Source organism: Ipomoea nil, unplaced genomic scaffold (genome assembly GCF_001879475.1).
Source record: "Ipomoea nil cultivar Tokyo-kokei standard unplaced genomic scaffold, Asagao_1.1 scaffold3030, whole genome shotgun sequence".
NCBI lineage: Eukaryota > Viridiplantae > Streptophyta > Magnoliopsida > Solanales > Convolvulaceae > Ipomoea > Ipomoea nil.
This window is the reverse complement of record NW_017619458.1, coordinates 1,228,065-1,244,230: the sequence shown is the minus strand read 5'-3', so window position 1 is coordinate 1,244,230 and position 16,166 is coordinate 1,228,065. Positions and strand designations below refer to the sequence as shown.

Here is a 16,166-nt window from a genome sequence, read left to right as displayed (position 1 = left end):
AGAGAAACAATAATCTCACCCAAGTGCCCCACACAAAGTACGTACCCAGTCTACACAGGTTTAGTGGATTGTAGAATATGGAGAGCCATGCATACAGAAGTCCAATGAAATCCCTTCACTTGGAGAGCCAACTCTGATGCAGTCCACTTCAATGACGTTCTTTACGGTTGTTCCCACAACAGTGTGATCGTAGTGTCCTTTTCGTTTAAGCAACAGTGATTCTTCTCAAGTTCTTCATCTTAATCATCATGAACATGTTGTATTGAGAAGAGGCATGGTAATCAAATATCTGATCTCATGAAACTGATAAGGAGTGTTTTTTCTCTCTTCAAAAGCGTAACCCTAATTCTCGTCGAGTGAGGGTACTTATAGTTCCATAGTTAGAACACTCTCCATAGATATCTTTGATTGTAGATGGTAGGACAATATTTGAAGAATGTAATCTTAAAGATTCGGTCCATTCCTTTCCAAAGCAGATACGCAGATCTTCTTTCCAAAACTGTCTCCGTTAAACCGCGTTCATCTTTTAAGAAAACAGCTTCCTAAAATAGATCTTCAGTGTCAGTCTTTCTGTTGTTATACCTGATTGATCAGTTCTCTATAGAAAAAACCGACACTAAGCTAATCCTATCTTAGTTTGCCATAATAATATTGCCAATTATAAGTTGAGTTTTTTTTTTTGGAACAATTTAAACACTAACAAATACTTCTCAATTCATTCTCAAAAGGCTCTAAAGATGTTCTTCATGGAGATGCGATTTTTGAAAAATAATACTTAGGCTCACGTTGACCATTTATGCACTTTTAAAGCATGATTTACTTTGAATGCAATTTACTGTTCTACGTGCTTCAAATCTATATATCACAGTGAACTCTCAAGAACATACAATCATGCTTGTTTGCAAAATGACATACTCTGTACATTTCTACCATCAAAATAGGCTTCAAATTCCATACAACACATTCTAGTCATGCTTTCCTAACAACTCTTATTCACAAAGTGTTCATGCTTCTCTATTCAAAGTACTCAAATAACATCAGGAAAGTAAAACTAAGCAATTCCCAAAAGCAGTGAACTCAAAAAACCTTACTGTGAAGCATTTCATCACAAATTCCATCATAACATGCTCATTTCTAATCCAAATTCAACAAAATCAAAGCCAAAACGTGCGTCAAGACGACCCCGAGGTACCGAGCCACAAGGGCCCGTGACACTTGGTCCGAAATGACACGTAGCTGAGCCACAACGTCCCGGCCACTGCACAGGAGCAACTCACGGTCCATAGGGCGGGGCTCAGCTATGCCAGCCCCTTCAAGGCGCTAACTTGCCGGCCCGGCTGGCCACGGCTCTAGCCAACAGTCCCCTTGTTGGGCCGTTAGCTGCGGCCAGTGCCTCTACTGGTGCACACGGCTTGTGGAGCAGATGATTTCTTTTCATCTGTAAAGCATTCTCAGGCAAATCTAACACATCCAAAACATCAACAATACAACATAGGCAAGTAATAGATCACTTTATAGCTCAAACACTTTAAGAATCTAGCATTTCTACTCATTTCTATCTATAAAACAATGGCTTCACAAAGCCAAACATAAGATGAGAGTCCATGGGGTTATACCTTTGTTGCTTCTACTCTTTAGTTTGGATTCCACCTTCTTCCCAAGCTAGACACCTCCTTCTTCACCTCTGTGTTGTTCTCCTGATGCAAATGAATGGGAAGCCAAGAATGGAAGCAAGAGGCAAATGTCTGCTAAATATTCATTTTATAGTGGCTCAAAACCCTAGGTGAATCAACAATGATTGGTGGAGGGCAAAATGGTAAAAGCTTGGCTAGAAAGTGTCTCAGGTAAATGCATTGGAAACTTGTGGTTCACCATGCAACATGGACCCAAGTCTAAAAGGATAGTTTTAAATAGTTTGGGGTCAAAATAGATTTTTCAAAAAATGATTTCTATATAAACACTTGGGTTCAGGTTTCTCAGATTTCTCCTGGTCTCACTCAGATAAGTTTCTTTTAAAACTTGGTACGCGAAGTACCCGAAAATTTAGGATTTTGGAATTAAAATAAGTTCCGGTGTTGAATTAATTTAAAATGTAACTCAAAATAATTTATTCAAACACCGATTTATCTCAAAAAAATTTAATGGAGTGAAAATGGCTATCTTGGAATTTCTTAAAATTGGATTTGTAAAATTAAATTTTGGGTTGTCACATTCTATCCCCCTTAAAAGAAGTTTCGTCCCGAAACTTAGAAGAAACGAGTAGATCAAATTCTCGAAGGGTAAAAGAAGATACAACTTAGAGGCTGGGAATTTCTGTTGGAACACTTTGTAAGGTTCAGGAATCTCTGAGTCCTCAACTAACTTAGCTAAAACTTAAGCAACTAAATGCGCAACGAACTATTAACTGAACTCAAAGGCTTAACTATTTACCTTGATTAAAGCATCCCGAAGAACCTCCTGGTGGAATGTAGCTAGGATCCCATCCATAAGGGGTCCATCTTTACACGTTTTCAATCCCCATCCTTTCCTCCATCACAGCTGCCCTTTGATCAAAATTAGCAAATCCATAGCTAACTTGAGCACTCAGATTATCAAATCAGGTATTGATCATAGCATACAAATCCTCGTAGGTGGGTCTTCTAGCTCCACTTACGTATCCTTCTTGTGCTCTTGTTTGGGTTGCTGCAACCAGTGCTCCCTCATTAACCATTCACATTCCTTGATCGGTCCATACGGCATTCCCTTCACCACTAGCCTCAACTCTATGTCAAGATTCAATTCTAACATTTGACAATTTCCTTTGTGTCACATTCAGGCTGACCACAAGTGCAATCCTTTCATCCATAGGCTTCTTGGCAATGTCTACCAGAGTTAGGTATTTGTTGTCGATGGTTTGGTATAGCTCATAGTACCGCAGATTGGTGGCATTCAAAGCCGTCCTGGTGGTCCTTTGTATCCTCTCTCCTCTCTCGGCCAAATTCATCTTTGTAAAGACCCAACTCAACATCATACCATAAGGCAAGTGTTTCATGTTCTTCGACTTAGAATAAGACATGTGTTTAAGGATTAAAACTTGCAGGTTTATCTCGTGTCCAAACCTCAACAAGAAAGCAATAGTGCAAGTCCAATTACCAATCTCAGTGGAGTTGTTCCTACATGAAAACAAACACTCCTCTATCAATAATACCAACAATTTCTTCTCACCGGTCAGCGTGGGTCTCTCAGGTCTGTATTCCTAGGGAATTCCTCCCTACTACCAGTCATATATCTCAGGTACTCATGGTATGTCAACCTCTTGTCGGTAATCCAATCATCCCGGTCATAAGTGTCCAATCCGTCTAACGGTAAATCAAACCAATTAGACAACTTTTGTGGTGTCAATTCAATTTTTGTACCTCTCACATTAGAGGTAATCATAGTCACCCCCTTCTTATACTTTGTGGACAAATTTTCATAAAACTCAATCACTAAATCCGAATAGATTTCTTCCTGAATCCTTAAGAATTTCCTCAACAATCCTCAACTTTCCAATATACTATTAAAATCCTCAGAAAAATACTCGGGAAAATAAGTTTTACCTCCAATCACAGTGTAAGTAGGGTCTTCATGACTAGTTCCTTCCACTTGTTGCTTTCCTTTTGCCATTGTAGTCCAAAACTTCTTGGCTTGAACTTGCTTGAATTGAAGTAGATGACTCAAATAATATTTTTCTTGTGCTTAGGATAGCTTGTAGGAGACTAGGAGACACTCTTGAATTTTCGTGGATTAGAGATGGTGTTTTGGAGAAGATAGGTTTTTGTTGGAGTTGAGGCAGTGAGCTACGCCAAAGGGAAGAGGAAGAAGATGATTTGAACACAATTGTTTTGGGAGAGAATCTGATAGAGGCTAAGGGTTTGGGCGGGGTTTGGCAGTGGCTCTCCTTGGGCTCTGGTCCGAAGGTTCGGTGTCAGCGCTTGCTGACATAGCCTCAGGTCATGGACCATTACGTGGTCTATGACCACGTCCCGTGCAACGGAACGAGGTCCGTCCCCTTCCGTGGGCTAGACCTGCCTCCGGGTCGGGTAATCGGGTTTGACCCAATTCGGCTCCAAATTGCAATCGGTCCCCCGACTTTGTCAAATCTTCAAATTGGGTCAAAATTGAACGTAGTCCTCGGCTTTATTAAATCCCAATTCTTAGTCAATCCTTTGACTTTTAAATTCGTTCCGGGATTTGCTTGTTCCAACTCAAACTTAAACTAGATTCTTATCCTTTTTTTTTCTCGTCATTTCTTTCTCTTTCTCGTTTTTTTTTTTTTTTTTTTTTTTTTTTTTTTTTTTTTTTTTTTTTTTTTTTTTGCTTCTACTTCGCGAACTAATTCTTCTAGTTAAAATTTAATCGTTTCTTGGCGATTTTACTCTTACTTACACCTACTTTTATTCTTATGAACTCTTGTTCGTTTATTCTTGGCATTCTTGCCGATACTTTCTCTAAAGCACCTCTAATTAACTCTTTGATTCTTAAAATCTTAGACAATGCACAAATTTCAACAAATTTTCTCAACAATACACAACCCAATCAAATATTCATACAAGAATCAACACACTCATTCCAAGTTAGAGCGTTACCTTTCTTAAGACTGTGGCCACCGGCCTGTGTCTGTCCCATGACCATGATCCTTCCTAGTCCAGCTCCTCCCGGACGTCCCAGCTGAGCTCCACCTCGCCCATGATTCCCATTCATGTGTGGACCTCCTCTCGGTGGATACCCACGACCCATCGCTTGATTTGGTGCCTGACTACTCGGGCCTCTAGATGGTTGGTTCGAGGTCGTACCATGAGGTCTCTCCGTCCTCGGATACCAACAGACTGAAGCTCTATGGCCGGGCCTCCCACACTGGAAACAAGTCACTGGTATCCCTCCACATGTGGTCCTATGGTGGTCTCTGCCGCATCTCGGGCACACCGTACCCCTCTCACTAGGTGGTCCTCCAGTCCCAACCCCTTGTCTCATCGCCAGATTTTTCCTTTCCCCGCTTCGGTTGTCATTTCTGCCCGCCGGATTGAACCTGTACCCCTTGTTTAACTGCGAATCCATACCCTCATTCTTTTTCTTCGATCCATGCATAACATCTCGGTGTAGCTGTTGAATCCTAGAGTAACCAGCAGCTATGTCATAGGCTTCAGTCAACGTAGAAAACCTTATCGCGGAGAATGACTTCTGTACATCATAGTGTAGTCCTCGGATAAACTTACGAGCTCTACTAGCCTTATCGGGTGCTAAGGTAGGAGCGAACCGAGATAGCGCCACAAAGCGGGCATGATACTCCTAGACAGTCGAGCTTCCTTGCTCAAGATGCAAGAACTCCTCATACTTGGCGGCTTTAACATGCTCCGGATAGAACCTCTCCCTCAGTACCGTCTTGAACATCTCCCAATCAAACCCCTCTCTTGCCTAAGCAATCGGTCCCTCCATCACCCACCAATGGTCGGCCTCTCCCTGAAGGTAGTACACAGCAACATCCACTCGATGGTCCATCGGGCAACCTACCACGTCGAACAGTTTATCAAACGTACGAATCCAACTCTCGAGAATCTCTAGATCCTCCTGGCCTAGGTAACTCGGTGGATTGCGTCCCATGATCATCCTAGACATATCTCCACCACCATTGTTCCCATTGAGCACGGCGGCTCCGATAGTCTGAGTCAACTGGGTGAGCTGGCGCAGGCTCTCTGTCAAGTCAGTAGATGATGACGCTCCAGGTCTTGAGGAGCGAGGAGATTCCTCTCTAACTCTTTGCGGCGGCATCGTGATGTCCTTTTAACATGACCAGAACATATCATTCTTGTTAGCACGACTAAGGGTTAGCTGATTATAACTTTTCTATTCTTAAGACAAAGCTCACAACAAGTAAGGCACACAAAGCAAGCAAAAGCTCTTCTTCACAACTACTTTAGCAACTTTTCAAAGAAAATTTCTCTTCTACGCTTTAACTTTAAAAAGGTTCATTGTTACAAGCTTTCCTAGCTTTTCACTTCTACTTTCAACTTTCAAACTCTTGGTTTTTCCCTTTCAACTTATCACTTTTAACTGCCCTACTTTACGCATAGAAGATAACAAAAGCACTTTAAACACATTGATAAAGCACATAAGCAATTTACAACAAAGCAAGGAACTCACAACCTCACAGCGTTCCTAATTGTCACCTCGAGTTTCTCTTAACGCTAAATCTCATACTTAACCACTGAACTTTGAGTCTTTCTCATCCTAATTTTCATATCTTAGGGTTCTTTCCCTAATCTTATCCTTCCTAGGATTTCCTTTAAGTTCATCTTCTTAATTTATCCCACTTAGGATTTCAAATAGAGATCATCTGCACTTAGAGTTTCTATACTCAATCATAAGAGTTAAACTTCCTAAGTCTCCCGCGGTTCGTACCGCTCTGATACCAACTTGTAACACCCCACTTTTCTTAAAGTTAATTACAGATCTAAAACCAAAATCAAGATAAACTAAGCAGCGGATAAACAACTTAAATAACAAACTAGTGGAAATGTCACCGCCACAACCACTTCTCCACGATGATTGCATAGGCTAAGGATTGAACTAAGTCATTAAACCAAACTAACATTCAAATTACTTTATTTAAAGTCACTTGGGGAAAAAACACCCCGATGTTTATCATCAAACATAAGTAGCATCAGTCTACAATCCATCATCAAAACATTATAATAATAATCAGAGTTAGGACTATTAGATCTACTAAACTAGTCTAACTCGATCAACTCTCATACGTTGGGCCCACCTGAAAGAGGTTTTGCAAAACAACAAATAGACAAGAATGAAAACATCTGTTAGCACGAAGCTAAGTATAACCACACTCAACCCTGTAAAATACTACAGTATATACTTTGGAAAAACATATGTTCACCAACTCTAATCAAGTAATCTCAACACTTAGACAACTTTAAGATACATCACAGACTTTCTATATGCTCGCAACCTAGAATATCAACAGGCATGCTTCATCGATAAATAATTCATCAACAAAAATCACTCCAACACATTTTTCTCATAACAAAACTCATCATAACGAACTCATGCTATCAAGCAATTGCATGCTATCAATCAATACGAAATTATTCTCATGCTTTCGAATTCTCATCACGCAAACTAGATATATAAGGCATCAAAATGCAACTAAAGCAATCATGCTCAATATACAATCTCAGTTAATCATTCTCATTATGCAATCTAGTGCAAACATTCTCATCATGTAATCTCGTGCAACATTCTCATTATGCAATCTCGTGCAATACTATAAGTATACTTATACACTCGTTTGTAAATAGAATACTTTTCTGTGGAGGTCTCTTAGAGCCACAAGGACTCGCTTGCTTTCTTTTCTTAGAGTCGCAATGACTCGCTTTCTTTACTAATGGATGAGGTAGGAACTTCAATGTAGCGTGAACGAACCTATCCCGGTACGACCTCTACCCGACATATGCTCATCTCATCCACCGAACCACTCTCTTGGTTCTAAACTCAAATCTGTGGAATCAGGTATCGAACTTTTAGCGTGCACACCCCCTGACTAGGATTCCAAGCCTGGTGGGCAGTTTCCAACCTCGTAACGTGGGAATACACCGCGTTACATATACTGGGACCGCAATGTCCATTTCTTTCTTCCGAGAGGACATAGTCCAAACGGGTCCTCCAAAACAAGGTTTTCCTCACCATAGATATATCGCTCATGCATCTCATATATGCAACACTTAACTTATGCAAAAGACATGCACATACTTCTCAATTCATTCTCAAAAGGCAAGATAAAGATGTTCTTCATAGAGATGCGATTTTTGAAAAATAATACTTAGGCCCACGTTGGCCATTTATGCACTTTTAAAACATGATTTACTTGGAATGCAATTTACTGTTCAACGTGCTTCAAATCTATATATCACAGTGAACTCTCAAGAACATACAATCATGCTTGTTTGCAAAATGACATACTCCGTACATTTCTACCATCAAAATAGGCTTCAAATTCCACATTCTAGTCATGCTTTTCTAACAATTCTTATTCACAAAGTGTTCATGCTTCTCTATTCAAGTACACAAATAACATGAAGAAAGTAAAACCAAGCAATTCCCAAAAGCAGTGAACTCAAAAAACCTTACTGTGAAGCATTTCATCACAAATTCCATCATAACATGCTCATTTCTAATCCAAATTCAACGAAATCAAAGCCAAAACGTGCATCAAGACGACCCCGAGGTACCGAGCCACAAGGGCCCGTGACACATGGTCCGAAACGACACGTAGCTAAGCACAAGGGCCCGACCACTGCACAGGAGCAACTCACGGTCCATGGGGCGGGGCTCAACTAGGCCCGCCCCCTCAAGCCGATAACTTGCCGGCCCTAGGCAGCGGCCCTCTCCTAGGGCCGGTGCCTCTACTGGTGCACACTGCTTGTGCACCAGATGATTTCTTTTCATCTGTAAAGCATTCTCAGGCAAATCAAACACATCCAAAACATCAACAATACAACATAGGCAAGTAATAGATCACTTAATAGCTCAAACACTTCAAGAATCTAGCATCTCTACTCATTTCTATCTATAAAACAATGGTTTCACATAGACAAACATAAGATGGGAGTCCATGGGGTTATACCTTTGTTGATTCCACTCTTTAGCTTGGATTCCACCTTCTTCCCAAGCTAGACACCTCCTTCTTCACCTCTGTGTTGTTCTCCTGATGCAAATGAATGGGAAGCTAAGAATGGAATCAAGAGGCAAATGTCTACTAACTATTCATTTTATAGTGGCTCAAAACCCTAGGTGAATCAAAAATGATTAGTGGAGGGCAAAATGGTAAAAGCTTGGCTAGAAAGTGTCTCGGGCAAATGCATTGGAAGTTTGTGGTTCACCATGCAACATGGACCCAAGTCTAGAAGGATAGTTTTAAATAGTTTGGGGTCAAAATAGATTTTTCCAAAAATGATTTCTATATAATCACTTTGTTCAGGTTTCTCAGATTTCTCGCGGTCTCACTCAGATAAGTTTCTCAGTTTAAAACTTAGTACGCGAAGTACCCGAAAATTTAGGATTTTGGAATTAAAATAAGTTACGGTGTTGAATTAATTTAAAATGTAGCTCAAAATAATTTATTCAAACACCAATTTATCTCAAAAAAATTTAATGGAGTGAAAATGGCTATTTTGGATTTTTCTTAAATTGGATTTATAAAATTAAATTTTGGGTTCTCACACATAACTACACATCCATAACTTCATAACTATAAATCCAGAATTGCATAACTTCATAACTATACATTCAGAATTGCATAACTACACATCCACAATTTCATAACTATAAATCCAGAATTGCATAACTATACATCCATAATTTCATAACTATACATTCAGAAATTATACACAACATAATGTTGTTGACGAGAATCGAAACTGATTTTTTTAATTAAAGTTGGACGCGCGTTTTTAGTCAAAACAACGTCGTTTATGCATCCATGTGCACCATGATGTACAGCATAATTTGCCGCTGCCCGGAAGATGGATCTTTTTGGTAAACTGCGTTTTTGTTGAAGAAGATTTCGTTGAGGGCTGCGTCTTTGCTTTAGTTAAAAGCTTGAGTTCTCAATCGTTATACCCTGCACCACGGCGTACAGTGCACTGTGTGCCTCGCGCCTTCCAAAACGACGTCGTTTTGGGAGGCGCGGTAGGAAGTTCACATGATTATGTATATTTGTTTATACAATTATGTATACATTTATTATGTACATTTTTTATACATTTATGTACATTTTTTTATACAATTATGTACATCCAAATCAGGAAATTTTTGTGTATTATGTTAAGAGTTGATGTGTATTATGTTAAAAGTAACTGTCAAACACTGGGTAAGGAAATTTCAAAAAAAAAAAAAAAAAAATTGAAACGACGTCGTTTTGCATCTGGGCGCACAATACAACGCGCACCGTGGTGCAGGATATAAATTGCCTGAATCCTTCCTCATATAATAAAATTAAAAAGTATTGATTCGGTTTTTTTGGGCCTCCTCACTCTAAAATTTGGAAGTCTTGAGGCCCAATATTTTTTTCTTTTCCAAGAATTTTGTGGGTTCGGCCATCTAATTTATTTTAAATCGAAGACCTCATACTTCTTTCTTTTTTTTTTTTTTTTTTTTTTGCAAAAAGACCTCATACTCTTTTTCTTCTACAAAATAAATATTTCTTTGGTCTACCTCATAAAATATGGCAAATTATGCCGTGGAAACGTGTCCATCTTGCAAGTTGGACACGGTTTCATATCTATAATTTCTATACTGTAGATTCATAATTATGGAGTTATATGTTCATAATTTTATAAATATATGTTCATAATTATAGAGCTATATGTTCATAATTTTCGATATTCATATTCTCAATTGTTGAACTTTGTTTTCACAAATCACAAAACTATATGTTCATAATTTGATAATTATACAGTTTAAAATTATTAATTTAAAGTTCAGAAATTATGAATCTACAGTAAATATATTATGAATCTGCAGTATAAAAATTATGAATCTACTATATAGAAATTATGAATCTACAGTTTAGAAATTAGAATCTAAAGTAAAAATTTTATGAATCTACAATATAGAAATTATGAATCTACAGTATAGAAATTATAAATCTACAGTATAAAAATTATAAATATGGAACCGTGCTCACCTTGCAAGGTGGACACGATTCCACAGCATAACATTCCTTCATTTCTACAAACTGAAAAATTCATGTAATTTAGTATAAAATTTATTTATGAACGTAGTCAATTTTTAACTTGATACAAGAAATAAATAAATAAAATCCAACTTAAGTTAAATTGGTTTACAATTTTATAAAATAATAAATCAAATTTATAACTAAACACATTGTGCTCGGATGACATGTAGTGACTTCTCCCATGTGGGAGGTCATGAGATCAAGCCTCAGCAGAGGCGTTGACTCTATGTGCTTCATTAGGTTGAGAAAGTACGTGTGAACGGATACTACAATGAGTCAATAGCATTAAAAAAAAATTAAATTTATAAACAAGCTAGTAGGCTTATTATCTTATGATATTAAACGTGTCAACTATACAAACAAAAAATAAAAAGATTTTGTTCTATAGTATTCTATAAGAATTTTTTAGGGAAAATTGTCAAATAGGCTCTCGAACTTTAACTTAAAAGTCAATTAGGCCCCTAAACTTTTTAAAGGTGCAATTACACCCATCAACAATTCATTTAGGTGCAATGAAGCCCAAAAACCAATTAATGACCTGCTATAATAGGTCATTAGGGTTCATGCCACATTTCGGCGAATTTTCCAGCAAAAAAAAAAAAAAAAAAAAAAAATGACCAGCGAAAATTTCGGCATATATGGGTCGGTTGCTGGTCACTTTTTTTTTGCCGGAAGATGACCTGAACCCTAATGACTTGTAATAGCAGGTCATTAACTTGTTTTTGAGCTTCATTGCACCTAAATGAATTGTTGATGAGTATAATTGCATTTTTAAAAAATTTAGGGGCCTAATTAACTTTTAAGCTAAAGTTCGAGGGCTTATTTGACCCTTTTCCCTAGTTAATAATCATATAAATCACTCCAAAACTCATATTATTGTTCAATACATAATGTAAACATAAAACATAAGAGCAGGCACATATCAAGACACCCATAGCTATATACATTCATCCAACCATTATAATCCACTAATACACACATTAAACATAAATATAAGAATAAAATACAAAATAGTGGAAAATAAGAATATGGAACAATTGAAAATCCAACCTGTAAAATAATCGAAAACATTCTCAATCTTGTCAACTATTATGGCTGGATTAGCCTTAGCAATTGCAATCCTCTGCACCCTCCATTATTGTAGTAAAAACACAGCTATAAACAGAGTAAAAGGTCTTCAAAGTTCGTTTTCCTGTAAAAATCAATGAATATAGTTTACAAAATAATACAGTATGACATATGAGATATAAGTATATGAATAGCTAACTCAATGTGACAATTAGATACAAAAGTCTAATATAGAGATGGCAATTTGCCGTCCCCAACTATTAAAAATTGCACTAATTTAACCCTTTCACTAAGAGTTGACCGGGGGACAGGGGTAGAGAATATTTCCAATTCCCCGCCGGGGATGGGGACGGGGCCACCCTGCCCCATTGCCATCCGTAGGTAGTACAGTGTTTCCCTCATCACTCAAAAAAAATTGTTAAGCATTGCTCCAAAAAAAATCAAATAAAATAATCATCCCAAAATGTTCTTTATAATCGTCAAATATTTTGACCAAAACAAGACATTATACACTTCCAGGAAAATAAAGTATGAATAATAATGTAAATCAACTTTAGTGAAGAATCCTAATTAAATATTAATTCAGATAAATATAGTGATTTGAATAGGAAAAAATAGCATTTGCATCAAGTTTTTCTTACAATGTTATACATTTTTTTTCATGACAAGGGAAACCCGCAACCACTACCCAATGGTGTGGGGTAAATCCCGCTCTTGTGTGCGACTAGCTCAATCAAGATGGTATTGACAAGAATTGAGTTCGTGACCCATGATTCACCCACTTGGCCACTCCTTTCGGAGTTGTTATGCATATTTTAGATTATTTGAAGCAGGAGAGAGGAAGAATACCTATATTGTATATAAATTAGCCCAAAGCCCAAAAGTGTACTTAGGGAGGTGAAATAAATCAAATAATCTTAATTTAATAACGACAAACATACCTGAGTCATGTTGAGGTATTCTGAAGCTTTTGCATCTCTAACTTTTCAATGCATTAAAGTGTGGTTGTAGATGCTCTTTGAAATTTTCAGTATCCCATTCCAGTTCATCCCACCAATCTTGGTCACCCTCTATCAATTGAATACTTTCTGCACTTTGTATACCAAGAGGCAGTTTCCCCAACATATTGCACTCTCTCACTTCAAGTTGTTCTAGACTTTCCCATGATACATTTGCATTGCATATTCCCTTTAGTGCAGGAAGTTCACACAAGAACAGGGTCCGAAGGTTCGGAACAATGTTGTCCTTAAGCGTGTTCTTGAACACTTGTGTCAATTTCTCACATCCATCTATATAGATTGTTTCCAATTTTTCAAGCTTTTGGAGAGTTCCATCCATTACAAATAGATTTTCCAAATCATCACAGTAATAAACTTCTATTTCTTTTAGCTTAGTGAAACCTAGCCCAAGAAAATTGCTGATACTTGAAAGGCTTTCTAATCCGCTCACCGCAAAGAAACTAAGGAACTCTAAATTAGGTACCAAGTCCATTTGTACAATACATCTGCCCAAGGACGATGGTTTCCCACATATGCAACAATATTGGATACTTAGTTTCTTCAAGTTAACAAAGGGACCAAGGCTGGCACTATTTCTAACCAAGTTATCAAGCATGAGATCAACTTCCTTACATTTGTCAATACTAAAGCTAAGAGAATTTAGTAACGACAACCCAACCATTTCATCACCTGAGAAATGAAGCCCTCTCAACAACACTTCATTTCCAATTTCACTACTCCAATATGCATTATGATCAACATGAAATCTAAACTTTATAATTCTCTTGAACCAAGAAGTATGCTGGGTGGTGAAACAAGGAATGCTTTTTAAGTCTATGTATAAGACAGTTAATTGGTTTAGGCATAGCAAATCCTCAAATGGTGCGTTTGCCTCAATTGTATCCCTAGTTCCCCATTGGATACCACTATCTTCCATATTCAGAAACTCCAACTTATGTAACTTGCAAAATTTTCCAGTGGGAATTTCTCTCAACTGAAGGCTGCTATCTAGAAGTAACATCTTTAAATTTGTTAGTTTTTCAAAACCGGCTGGCAATTTAGCTATAGGAGTAAAACTACAATTAAGTATTTGAAGTTTTCTCAGAGCTTCAAGGTGAGGCAACTCCCGCAGGAAATAGCAGTGCCTTAAAATGAGAGCTCGAAGTTCAAGAAGTTGAAGAAGAGAGTCAGGTAATAACATGATTTTGCTTTTACTTAGGTCCAAAGTTCTTAACATTTGGAATCCTTGTAAAAAAGAGTTAGGAACTTCATGAAGGCTCCAGTTACCTTGCAGAAACAAAGTTGTTGTTTCTAGACATTGTATGCTGCAGTCTGGCAAAAATGCTATTTTGCTATCCACAAAAGATACTCTCTTCACTTTGAGAGAACAACTCAATAGTTGCTGTGAGATCTGCATCTCGGTATTTCCAGAATTGATAATTGATTTGCACCAGTCTTCAGAAGATTTTGCTATCCATACCCCAACATCACGAACTACATCATGCATCTTCACTCTATCAATGCCTACTGCACACTTTTCTAACAAACAAGAGCTTATTAAGCAGTCAACAATGCGTTTAACATCATTTTGTAATTGCTCATAGTTTTGTTGCTCATCAAGTAAACCTTCAGCTAGCCAATATTGGACTAGTCTATCAGTATCAATTCCATAGTCCTCCGGATACAAGCAGCAAAACAAAAAGCAAGATTTCAACTGCTCACCTCTTAAAGAATCATAGCTCCACTTGAGGGGTTTATAGACCTTTTCTTCAACACCATGAATCTGAGTAGGCTCTGATTTCTGCAAGGCGTATAATGCACATTTCCATAGTGCAACCTCTGTCTTTTTCCTCAATGATGCCCCTACTGCAATTAGTGCAAGGGGCAATCCATTGCATTCCTCAACAATGGCGCTTGCCAACGGCTTAATTTGGTCATCATTGATCACTTCTTCCCCCACTCTCTCAGAAAATAACTCCCAAGCTTCTTCATCACTCAAACCACCTATTTCGAACTCAATATCAGTACACATTTCCTGGCATACATGAAAATTTCGAGTGGTTAGTATGACCTTGCTACCAATATCATCTTCAAGTGGAGGAATACCTACAGCATTCAGGTCAACTCCTTCCCATATATCATCAAGAATTAAGAGAAATCTTTTTCCCTTAAGTTTGTTGTACAAACGAGTGGCTGCGCTCTCTTCACTTTCTTCTTTATCCATTGCCAAATGCAATCGCTTAGCAATTTTTGATCGGATGATTTCTACAGTTGCATTATGAGACACAACAACCCATATTACAATGTCGAAATCCTGATTTGTTGGGTCCTTACTGAGCTCATTGTTCACATTCTTGACTAAAGTAGTTTTACCCACACCTCCCATGCCCCATACCCCAATCATCTTAGCCTTTTCATTTCTCAGCAGCAAACCCTTCATCTTCTCCAAATTTCTTGCTGCTGTTGCTTGACCTTGGAATAATGTTGCTTGGGGAATATACTCAACTGTATTAGGCACAGGATTAACCCCCACTATCTTGTTCTCAAAGGCTCTGCCATCTCCAATCAGTTGTTTAACTTTCACCCCGCCTTTCGCTATACTGTTGCTCAATCGGCAATCCAGTGAACACTTGCAACCAGAGGCACCAATAGTATTGCCATTCCGTGTGATAATTGACCGCACAGAATCAAATTCATTCTGCAATTTTTCAACCCTCTTCAACCAATCTCGCACTTGAGTTCTTGGAAAGTGTTGTTGCAGCTCATCATCATCTAGGAGTTGCTTCAGTTCTAATAGAGCTTCCATGTTTTTCTCAAAATCCTTGTAATTTGAATGGATCTTGAAAACATTCTTAATCCTAACATACATGGATCCGAACAGAAACCTAAAAGGCTCGGTTAGAGCTGAACCAACAATTGCCCCCACCACTTCCATGTCAAAGTACACAATACAAAAAAAATTCAAGATTTACTGGAAAATTTCAGACTTTTTTTTTTAAGTGAAACTCACCGGAGAATGATTATGCAAGAATATTGAGGGGCAAGACTTTAGACTGCAGTAGTCTTACTGAAGAATGCATTTCCTAATACTTTCCCAATACTTTACTTGGGCGACAGCGCTGTGGATGTGGAGGGGGGGAAATAAAAGTCAACCAGATAAATATATTTATATAAAAATAATCTATATCTATATCTATATCTATATATATATAAAAGTAAAATCCTCCTAACAAATTTTCCCCCCAAAACTTTTGTAGTAAAACTTATTTGGTAAGTAAATGTCAAATGGAAATTAAATAAAATCTATTAATTGGTAATATTATATATGGTAT

The 16,166-nt window shown here is 37.9% G+C and overlaps 1 protein-coding gene across 3 annotated transcripts; it reads right to left on the bottom strand.

Annotated features, from left to right (window-relative positions):
• Positions 1–2,947: 2,947 nt before the first annotated feature.
• LOC109163676 (disease resistance protein At4g27190-like) lies at positions 2,948–15,879 on the bottom strand. Of its 3 annotated transcripts, none has more exons than XM_019312437.1 (3): positions 12,940–15,879; positions 5,244–5,247; positions 2,948–2,959 (listed from the first exon to the last, which is right to left on the bottom strand). In XM_019312437.1, coding segments are annotated over exons 1-3 (2,835 nt in total). In that variant the 5' UTR covers positions 15,770–15,879; the 3' UTR covers positions 2,948–2,958. The 3 variants fall into 3 exon arrangements, 2 of the variants coding, with proteins under 2 accessions (XP_019167982.1, XP_019167981.1); XR_002051319.1 differs by lacking the exons at positions 2,948–2,959; positions 5,244–5,247 and adding exons at positions 11,611–11,960; positions 12,478–12,685 and having other exon boundaries at positions 12,778–15,877; XM_019312436.1 differs by lacking the exons at positions 2,948–2,959; positions 5,244–5,247 and adding an exon at positions 11,611–11,960 and having other exon boundaries at positions 12,778–15,877.
• Between the last annotated feature and the right edge of the window lie 287 nt (positions 15,880–16,166).

Coding starts and splice junctions, on each gene's coding strand:
- LOC109163676 (XM_019312436.1), bottom strand. CDS start 15,769: ATGGAAGTGGTGGGGGCAATTGTTGGTTCAGCTCTAACCGAGCCTTTT.